The 11226-nt window shown below is 39.4% G+C and overlaps 1 protein-coding gene across 1 annotated transcript in view; it reads right to left on the bottom strand.

Moving 5' to 3' along the window:
- Window positions 1–1737: 1737 nt before the first annotated feature.
- lhfpl4a (LHFPL tetraspan subfamily member 4a) overlaps window positions 1738–11226 on the bottom strand; it is a 29343-nt gene continuing 19854 nt past the window's right edge. The window contains exons 2-5 of the mRNA XM_039800457.1: window positions 6834–7070; window positions 5087–5103; window positions 2868–2907; window positions 1738–1802 (exon numbers count right to left, since the gene is read on the bottom strand). Of these exons, the coding sequence (XP_039656391.1) occupies window positions 1738–1802; window positions 2868–2907; window positions 5087–5103; window positions 6834–7070 (359 nt within the window). The remainder of the gene's footprint in view (window positions 1803–2867; window positions 2908–5086; window positions 5104–6833; window positions 7071–11226) is intronic.

Genomic DNA, 11226 nt, shown 5'->3' with positions numbered 1-11226 from the left:
TGACAAACGTGTCAGAAAATAATTCATTTCTTAAGGGTTTTGATCACAACCACTGACACTAGTGGCTTTGTCTGGTGCTACATCAAGGTACATTGTTGTTGGAGCAACAATTATCTGGGTGGTATCGGTGGCATGTCACAATGCTACATAAATAATATTATTTTGACATTATTTTGTGTTATGTTATTACTGTACCACATGGTGGCTATTTTAGGCTAATTCTAGTTTTATTAGATTCAATGGGCCTCATGCAAGAATCATTGGTACAGTATGGACAGAAGGATTTTTCAATTCTAAAATGAATTCATAAATTCCAATTCAGGCACGAACAAAATTTACGAGTGGTCTACTACAAATTATAATGCCTTCATTTGAATGAATAACAAGTTCAAATATGTTGCTGAAATCAATAAAAATAAAAATATCCCGTGCCAATTTACAGAGATGATAGACATATTTTTTCTTCTTTTTTCTGCATCTCACTTCCTTCAATTCTATCTTTACTGTATTTCTGTCACAGTACCAGTGGTGTAGTCTACGTGATACGCAGGTATACGCAGTATACCCACTAAGAAAGCTCCAGGATTTCAATATACCCATTTAAAAATGCCCAATGACACGCAACAACATAATTTCCATTATATTTTTTATATATTTTGAATCGTCATCTGTGTTCTTTTTCTTCGCATGGGCTAAATAAAGGTATTTCCACCGTAAATTGGTGCATTAAAGCGTATTAAAATGCAGAAAATGACGTTGCTGACGCTCAAAACTTCCCTGGGGGAGGACACCCAGACCCCCACTATGATATGGCCCCCCACCCTTCCCCAAAGGCAGATTCTGGCCCTTTATATATAGGCCAATGTATACCCACTACAATAAATTAGACTACACCACTGTACAGTACGGCTCTGCTCTAATGGCACATTGTTGGCAGCTAATTTAGTTTTTTGGGTCCCTTATAATATGACCATATTGAAACTGCTAAATATGTTTTTTGTCCACTGATTTCCAATAGTAGAACTTGAACGTGAGATCATTCTTTTTACTCATTGGTAACATTTTTGCAATTTGGGTTAGGTTTGGGTTAAAATGGTTAAGGGTTTGGGTTAAAAGGGTTAGGGGTTTGGGTTAAAAGGGTTTGGGGTTAGGGTTGACTGGTTATGATGCTCACTAGCGTTCACCTCCTCATGAATAGGTGGCACTCATCAGGATGATATTTACAACTTGCTTAATCTGTCGTGGAACACTCCTATGACAAACCTTACAGAAAAAGAAGTAATATTTTAAAATGTTCTTGCATGAGACCCAGTATATTTCAGTTTGGCTACTTTTAGGCTACTTTCATCATGGGGATGGGGGCAGTGCCTTGGAGGGACTTGGGCTCTTAATCTCTCAGTATTTCTAAAATCCTGGCTACGGCCCTGCTCATAATAAGATAAACGTGTATATCTAACATGGGTGCAAGGATTCAATGGTAGGACACCAAGTCACAGTATATTCTGCTGACTAATACCCATGTTACAGAGGAAACAATTTGAGGTGATTCAGTCCTCTTTAAGGAACTTTTGTCTTTGTTTTGGGGGTTATGTGCTGTGATTTTGTCACATTTATAATTCCTATGATTTATACAAGCTTATTCAAAAAAGCAAATAAGTGACATCACCTTGGCACAATGCAGCACTTGGGGCTTCCCTCTGAGAGAAGGCCGACTCATACAGCCATATTCACACGGTCTTAAGACATCTGTAGAGTAAACTGATCACTGTATGCTGGAACCTTATACTGGAGTAAACTGCACACTGGTAAAAGGGTAGTACAAGTGAGAACTCAGACAAAAAAATTTAATTTCTAAGACTGACTTGGACAGCTGCAATTCAGGTCAGCAATTAAACTTTTTACTATATACTGTAGGGTGGAATACTACAATAGAAGGCTTGTTTTGAGGCCAGGTTGATGCAGGGAAAGCGTGATTTTTTTTTTTTGTGTCAAAAAAATTGTAATACAACAATCACTTTGATTCACAGCCCCCTGCTTTTCTGTGGAATATCCAGCAAAGATATACATTTTATTCCCATCGGTCTAATCCCACCGAATCAGTAGTGAGGAGTCATATAAACACAATGGATTTGCACAAACTCCGATGCTCTTATGGCACAAGGAACACTGAAACCAGATTATAAATACTATACTCGAATGCATTAGAGTCAGATGAGGTTTTGTTGTCGCCTGTTTTTGTCAGCAGTAATGCTATTTACATTAAGTATGTACAGTAAAGAATCTCCCAGAGATGTTAGGTTCTGTAAAGCTGCGATGGGGTACTCCTTTAAATTCCTCACATTTGAAAGTCCTTAGATGAAGAGCCATTCAAGTCAGTGTTGAAATGTTTTGAATGTTTAGTTATGGACTTGCCGCTGTATTGCGAGTCTCGACTCTCATCACTGTACCAGGAGTATCAATAATCTGCTTTCTGAAGCAATGAATGTAGATAACACACAAACTCAAAGTCATTAGCAATATTTAAAAGAAATTATTAATAAATCATAGATGGAAATTATGGTTCTTCATCTTAAGGATTGAATTTCTCACACAAATCAAGACTTTAAATACAGTAAATCTTTTTTTTTTTTCATCATAAAGGTATTCGTTGAGAAAGTCAAGTGTTAAATGCACTGTATAACCTTGTATAATTTTCTTTTTTTGAAAATATAGTTTTCCCAGTGCGTTTTTTTTTTTTTTTTGTGTGTGTATCTTACAGAATCCTGTACACTTGGTGTCTGCATTAAGATTGGGTGATATCCTGATCATTGGAGAGAAGAGAAGAATAGAAGTGGAGAAGAGAGGAGAGGGAAGAAAAAAAAAAACACAATCCACTAACCTTGGCTCTCTTCTGTCCCGCACCTCAATCTGAAAAAAACAAACAAGGAAGCACGTGTAGTACAAGCATTTTGTAAGAAAGAAACAAATGTTTATTAGTCATAAAAGTCTCCTCTATAACATATAAAAAATCCTAAGAGATCCAATTTATAACATATATCACCATGAAACCTCCCCAGTTGTTTACATTAAGACAATCATTTTTTGTATTACAAGTTTTCTGAACTTTTACGTTCACTTATGCTAATGAGATATTTATCTTACAAAATATGTGGTAATTTGCAAAAATAAAGGTGTTTCATAACGATACCGTTGCTCCACTTTTTTGCTTCCTAAAAATAATATTTTAAAGGATAAGTTAGCTTTTTTTTTTTAAACCTGGACCTTTATTTTCCTATGTTTTTGTGTCTAACTGATAAATGGAGTCTGGTGGGTTTGGCGATGGTGATTTTGTGGCTGTTTCATGTTAAACAAAAATGATGTCTCTGTGGGGATCCTTTCCATAATGTTGTCTGACACTTAGATTACACTAGAATAATAATCTGAGCCTGTCAGTGGCAAAAACAGCACTTTTAGTGGATGGAAACTGACAGTGTGCGTTTTCCATTGCAGCCCGGTTCGTGTCTGCCGGTTACAGCGTTCTCACTTAAAACTGGAACAAAGATTTCAAAAGATTTCAAGATTTTTTTTATTCACATTAGTCACTTAGACACCAATGCATGGGATAATAGGTTCCAAGTTGAAAAATACCAAAACTTCCTATCCAACCTTTTAAATACAAATTAGCACATATTTAATTAGACAATGTCTAATTTGCATAATTAAACGTAAAAGTTCAGAAGACTTGTAATACAAAAAAGTATTATCTTAATGTAAACGATACACTGGGTAAGTTTCATGGCGATATCTGCTAGTTAAAATATTTTCTCTATTCACCTGTAGTGTCTCCACTTACTGTTAAAATAAGTAGGGTACATTTATTATGTAACTCCAGTTACGTAGTAAGTATGAAGTCCAGAAAAGCGCCTTCCGAGCAATTGATTTGTAAATACAGCTCTTAGCGTAAGTCAGACTGCACCCTGAGCTAATTTTCAAGCCGAGGAAACAGTTATGTCTGCACAGGTCATAGACTGTATAAGGTATAGCTTTATAGAAGAAGTACAGAGAGAACGCGCAGCAGGACAATTTAGCAGGACATTTAGTCTGTGCGCTCCGCTTCCTGTCACCGAGGGCACCTGCTGGCTGCTTAGTGACACGCGAGCACGCTCCATACACTTTAAACTACTTTCAACAAATCTTCTCCACCTCTGCACCACTTAGCCTATGCATAAGAAGCTACTCTTTTATGTCTGTGTCTTATTCGGTTACGTGTTTTCATACAAAAAGGATCTTTACACACATTATCAGAGCAGAATATTTGATGACTGCAGTGTTATATTTCATGTAGTCTTGATTTAGATGTTTACGGTAGAGCTGACGATCTTTGCGTGAACCCGACGGGACCCGACTGGTTCCGTCTTAATTTCTATCATTTGACACAGGCTCGGGTCGAGCTCGGGCTTGCACTCCGAGTTGCGCAGTAAATGAGCGGTCAGGTGATGTGTTTCAATTACCACAAAAATGAATGGAGGACAGAGGCTGGCCTCTGGAAGAATTATTTTATTTCTTTGTTCCAACTTCCAAGTGGCCTATAGCCTAAATTAGTCATGAATAAATGATGTTAAAAAATGTATAAATGACTCATTCTTGACAAAAGGCAAAAGAGCTGTGTGTGTGCGCACATTTGAGTAATGTCGGGCTGTAAACGGGTTTGGGCTTTTAAAAAGTTATCAATCAAAATGTACTTGTCAGGCTTGGGCCGAATTCTGTCGGGCTCGGGCCTCGTCGGCCTTACTTTTTAAGGCCCGATTACAGCTCTAGTTTACAGTGCTCCTTTACATTTAAAAGGGTTGTAAATCTGGTTCTTCAAGTTAATTGTAGCAAACCATAGTCAACTTTATTCAAATAAAACATACTTTTCCACAAAGTAGCGGCTAGTGAAGATGCTGAGTGGCTAGTAGCTTTTGTAAAACCGCTAGCCACAGTGGTTGGTGAAAAAAAGGTTAATGTCAAGCCCTGCCCCTTGGAAATCGCAGGCACATGTGAACGTAATCCTCCAAATAATGCACACAAAATGTGACACAACACTATGAAGCAAAAGTCAACTTACCCTTGACACAGCAAAATCTGCAAGGACAAAAGAACAAAAGTGTTGGCATAAACACGATGAGGAAAGAGCAGAGAAACTGCATGTTTGTGTAAAACATGAATCTGCTTATGTAAGTACGAGTTAACCATGTATTGGTAAAAAAACAAAACATAATTGTTTAACCTATTTCCAGCTTACGATTCATGTATTAGTTTCTCATAGTTTATTTATTGAGATTCTTAACAGTATATTTTAATGTACATTTTTTTCTCATTATGGACCTAATGCTGATGCAGTTTACTTTTTTACCTATGTCACCTACATGGACAACAAAAGCTTTCATGGACTGTTACACAGTTTAGTTTTATCAGTTGATATAAAGAAGCTAAAGCTAAAGAAGCGTTAGATGCATTTCATGTGTAAAATCACTGAGACTGTCAATGAGGTTAATCAGATAAAAACAGAAAGACACGCCCACGCTCTGGAATATCTCCAGTTACCATGGAAACCATCATGGAGATGGACCGTCGGAGAACCGAGACATCTTATGTCACTTTTCTCTCTTTATTTCTCAGTCTCTTCCTCTCAGTCCTCCTCTCTCTCCTTCGTTCCATCTTGCTCTCTATCTGTCTGTATATATCTCAGTGTATGTCTTATGTCATAGATCTCTCTCTATCTCTTTCACCCTAGCTGTTTCTTTTTGTGTTGTTGAACATCGATCACATAATCCTTATGTAGGGAGACTTTTTATAGCTTTGCGTTGTGTCTTTTATTCTTGCCCCTCCACTGCCTAGTTCTGCCATTCCTTTCCTCCTCTTCCTCTCTTTTCATACAGCTGAAACAATGCTATTCAAGCGTCCTGATGCAACATCGTGCAAACTGTCAGAAACCCTCTGGAGGACGTTCTACCACTCTGGAACACAGCACCGAAAGCAATTTGGCTGGAGTTACTGAGGTCAGTTTGGAGTGCAGTCATTTTTCAGCTGGGCAAATCTTGTTAATGTTAATGACCTCACAGTTGAGGCCTAAAAATGAGACAGGTTTATATGGTAATGTGGTTTTAAAGGCTTATAGAACCAGTGTGTAGGATTTAGTGGCATCTAGCGGTGGCTGAAGACCCCTTCCCTCAGCCCCCTTCCCTCAGCCCCCTTCCCTCAGCCCCCTTCCCTCAGCCCTCCCTTTCCAAGTGTATAGAAGAACCTACGGTGTCTTTTTGTTAACGTAAAAAACGTAAAAGGCCTTCTCAAGAGCCAGTGTTTGTTTTCTCTTTTCTGGGCTACTGTAGAAACATAGCATTATAAGCTAACAAAACCACAACAAGTCTTAGTTTCAGGTGATAATATACTGATGAAAACACAATTATGAATATTATATTCCATTTCTGCCAATAGATCCCGCTAATTACTACACACTGGCCCTCACATGCATTGGTTCAAGTTGGGGAAAAAAACAGCCAATAGTTAAGTCATTATCTTGTAATTGATCAGATTTGATCTATTCTTTCAATTTCATCATATATCCACAAAAAACAAAAACAACAACCAGGCTTTCCCTTTTGCCTTTCTTACAGTGATTGTCTAATCATAGCTTAAGAAGTGTAACTAGGATGGGAAGATCTGTCAACTTTTGGATTTTTGCACATGTTGATGCATTGTGCATGGGGCTGTAGAGTGATACCAATGCTGCTCCTTAGTTTCATGTCTTCTACATGGATCATGATGATGAGAGCTGATGAGAATGCTGACTGTTTCGTTATCCCTTCACTAACCTTTGTTGTCTGTCTGCAAATCATCAAGATAGAAATCTGTCTGTCGGTTGCCCAGGACGAAGGCCAGGAAGGAGAGGATGAGGGCGTCCAGGATGCCCATGATGGCCAGCATATAGGCCCAGCGTACAGAGCAATCGCCCAGGGAGTATTTCCCCGCCTGCTCCCCGCACATGTCCCGGATGACCTCGGCGTCCCATCCGTCGGGGAAGATCATGCAACCCAGCACCAGGCACACTCCTGCAACAGGTCACAGAGGAAGAGAGAAGCAGGGTTAAAGTGAGAACTGGGGGAGTTGGATATGTGGGGTATGAAGCCAGAGATTAGTGGAGAAGGGGAAAGATTGCAAGGGAGAAGAAGGATGATGTGAGGAGTAAAGGTGAGGACAAAGAGATTTTTAACAGCAGAAGGAGAAGATAAGAAGTTGAGGTGGTAAACAAAAATGTTGCTGCTGGATTTTCATGAACTAACAGCAATACATTGTAGCTTGCATGTATCGATGTCCTCAAATTACAGAGGCCATCAGTATTTAATTTCAACAACCTCGTCCTGTAAAATGACACCTTTATTTGCACCGAGCAAGTGGTCGGCTTTATACCAAATAGAGAGAGACTTTATACTGAGTCCAGCTTTTTCTTCATGTACTTTGATAGTGGTAGTGCAGTTACCCTTCTTAGAATAAGATGATGGTTTGGGTTAAAATAAGTACGTTTTTTAAGTAATTTATAAAGTTATTCATGAACATGACTTTTGGTTTTGCACTAGACATGAACAGCAGTCTTCTTGGTGAGAATCCTGCATTTAGTTTTGACCCATCCATCCAACTCAACCTCCTCACTACGTGGACTTTCACGGTCTTTGATTAGAAACGTATTTGTGATACGTCAAAGGCAAATGTAATCTGGGACAAAATACGTTCCCCTCAGAATGTAACTGAAGATGCAGTTTTGTTGTAGGGGAATGTAAATTTGTAGGATATTTACGGTGCACGGCAGCTGGATTCTCGTGATACCACGAGATCACGCAAGAATCCGTCTTGTCAGGCTTCAAGTAATGCGTTTGTGTGCAAAAACCAGTGGTTTTCCGGTGAGGAGCTACGGTCAGCTACGGCCAGTTCATTCAAAACAGCAATGGCGGACGTGATAGACATATGGTTCATCCAATCACCTGCCAGGTATTTTTTTGAAAATGCCTGCCCTTTGCCAGACAGATTCCAATGACGACTTCTCAGATGGCTCTGTGTACCAAACCATCTGGCGCGTCCTGTTACTAGTATATACTGTAGGTGCACTTACAGCTGTTCTTTAATCGGTCATTAATCATGTTATGCACTTCCACACATACTGTGTGTATATGTGCGTGTGTGTGTGTGTGTGTGTGTGTGTGTGTGTGTGTATACACATGGCTTTGAGCCATAACCTTTCCTTTACTACTGTCAACCATTCCTAATCCCAGGAAACACCACATAGTAACACCCAATAGGTCATCCATTAAGGTAACATGGCTCACAAAGTTTGGAGGCATTTTCTTTCCCAAAAAGAGGTTTTAAAGGTAATTAAATGTAGTATATGTCAACGTTTGTCTCTATTCTTGCACACAAACCTGCATGCACTCACACCCACAAACAAAAGTGGGTGCACACATACCCACAGGCACATACAGTACAAAGCCCTTTAGGGAAATGCATACATGCAATTTCGACACTACAACCAAAATGGTAATCTATACTCTACACCTCTGCTCATTCATCAAAGTGAGCATCACTGGGGAGCTGATTGTGCCATATACCTTGCTCACCAGCACTGTTTAAATAGCAGTCAGCCTTTGCCTGAGGGCCTGTAAGTAAAGCAGTGGGCTCCACTGGGAGATGTGGAACATACGTGGCAGACATCACACTGAATCTTCATTCCAGGCCAGACATGTCTTTTCCACGGGCAACATCACTTGCGATACACATGAAAGTCAGACAGATTTGGCTGAGTTGGTGATTATTATGCTTCAGTCCAATAAATGTTCAAAATATTTAACATCTGGAACTCTATTGGTGTGCAATTGTGAATATTTTAGGTGCTGTGTGTGTCTATTGGAGGATGTTGGGCAGCATTCAAACACAGTAGCTGCTGTGTGGAATGAGACTTAGGCCTACAGTAACACAGATAGATCACTGGCTGAAATGTAAAACAGGATTATTGCGTTGAGCTTTCAGTAAACAACAAGTTTAGACACACTACTGATGCATCACTCCTGAGTCCTCTATCAATGTCCATACAGAGAATTCTTTTGAAAGATTTCCATTAGCTGATGCATTCGTTAAAGTCCAACTGAAATGACAGAAGATCTTGGGAGATGCATTAGAAATGCTCATTTTACCTTAGAGTGGGCAGGCTTGTGTATGTGTTTGATTGATAGCTGAGCCTGCAGGCGCACTGAGACACAAGGCATCTAGGCAGCACGGTGGCTCAGTGGTTAGCACTTCTGCCTCACAGCAAGAAGGTTCTGAGTTCGGCCCCCGGCCCTTTGGCCCCGTTTTTTTTTTTTTTTTTTTTTTTTTGTTTTTTTTTTTTTTTTTTTTTCCCCCCCAAAAACCCCATACTAGGACTACAGTTGAAAACTGTGGTGCATTTACAGAAATGTTGATTAATGTGCATTGTCGTGCTGGTAACTGGAGCTCACAAGCTAAGGACAAACAGCATTTTGTCTGACATTAACATGGTTAAATGATCTAAATAGCCATCTAGACTGCAAACTGATTTGGTTTTGGCATGGTAGTTTGGTAGATCGTTCAGCAAGTCAGGGTGCACAACATAGTGCAGGGAAGTTCGGGTGTTAAGGGTCTGGACCTCTATGAACTTTAAAGTTTTTCCGGTTTTCCAGTATTAGTATTAGGCATTGCACACCGTTTAAGGCGCCATAAGAGTACACACAGAGCACATTAATGGGATGTGCCACTACTGAATGGAAATCTATTTTTGCTTCATCGTCCTTGTGTCAAGTCTAGCATAGACGTTTGTTGGGCCGAACGATCCCATTGGCAAGCACATAATTCTATGGTAAGCCCTTGAGGGAAAACATGTATCAGTCAGTCACCGCTGCTAAAAGCAAGCTGAAGGTGAGTTTAGTACATTGTTTTAGGTTACAATGCTTCAATGTTGATTGCTAGGAGTTAGTTTGGTTACAACAAACTGAGTAGGTAAGAGAAAGTGAGGGCTGTTGTAAGCGTTGGTGCTTTCAGAATATGCATCTCAATTTTGGTTTTTACTGCGGTTTGCGACACACAGCCTCTTGTCTGTTTACGGTCAGCTCTGTGCATTGTACACCAGGCGAATAGCCAATAATTTGTCTGCCACAGGTGGAATTAAAAAAATTTTTTTTTTGATTTTGACATCTGCATTTTAACAGGCACAACAGTGGATTATTATTATTATTATTATTATTAGTATTATTATTAGTATTAGTATAATAGTTTAGAAGGAATATTGTCTTTTTAAAATAAGGGAAATCCAGAATATTATTGTGCATGTAAACGTAGTCAGCGTGTGTTTCACCATCGACCAATACTACAACAGTGACTACTGACTACGCAAATTCAAGTGAAATGGTTTGATTGGCTATGTGCAAAGAATTCCTCTTTTGAGACAAACAATAATATTCCTTTAAGGCAAGAATTGGACAGGGGGCTTTGTGGTTAAATGGTAACCATAACGGAGCTCCAGACCAATCTTTTTCCTTTCTTTTTTCCTGAAACACAGGGCTGTAAAGAGTAGTCTGTAAGCTGTGGCAGAAAAACTATTTAATTTCATCTGGACTGGAAAACAGGAAAACAATTTCAACAAAGTGCAGAATGGCAGGGAAATGTTGTGCGTGTAGGGTCTAAAGGTGATTGATCTGAGTGTATTAAAGTAAAGTCATATGGTTGAACCCTGTCACATTAGTGATTCCCTCTGAAGACCCCGTGTTTCACCCACTAGCCATCCATCCATCATGAGAAAATGGTGGGTGGTGAACTCATGGCAACAGATAAGGGTGGATGTCAGATTAGTCACCACTTCTCTGTGTAAAGCAGAACACCATGCAAATATGAGGAGTCTTATTTCAGGCTGAGATGTACACCAGTTGAAAATGTGATCGCTTCTCAGACAAAATGATTGCAGGCGTAATGAGAGAATGTAATGAGAAAGAGAGTATAATGACGATAATACAGTAAGTAATGAGAGAATGGAAGAGCAATGGAAGTAATCATCGTGGGAAATCATCATGTTATGAGATAATAACAGCATTAACTGAGTAATGAGTGGCAGGTAACATGTTTTATGGGTTTATGATGAATGTTTCCCCATATGGCATGAAACTCGTTCAAAGATATTGAGCATGGGCTTTTTGAAAATGTGGTTGCAGA

This window comes from Perca fluviatilis, chromosome 5, assembly GCF_010015445.1.
Source record: "Perca fluviatilis chromosome 5, GENO_Pfluv_1.0, whole genome shotgun sequence".
NCBI lineage: Eukaryota > Metazoa > Chordata > Actinopteri > Perciformes > Percidae > Perca > Perca fluviatilis.
This window is presented reverse-complemented; position numbering and strand designations above follow the sequence as displayed.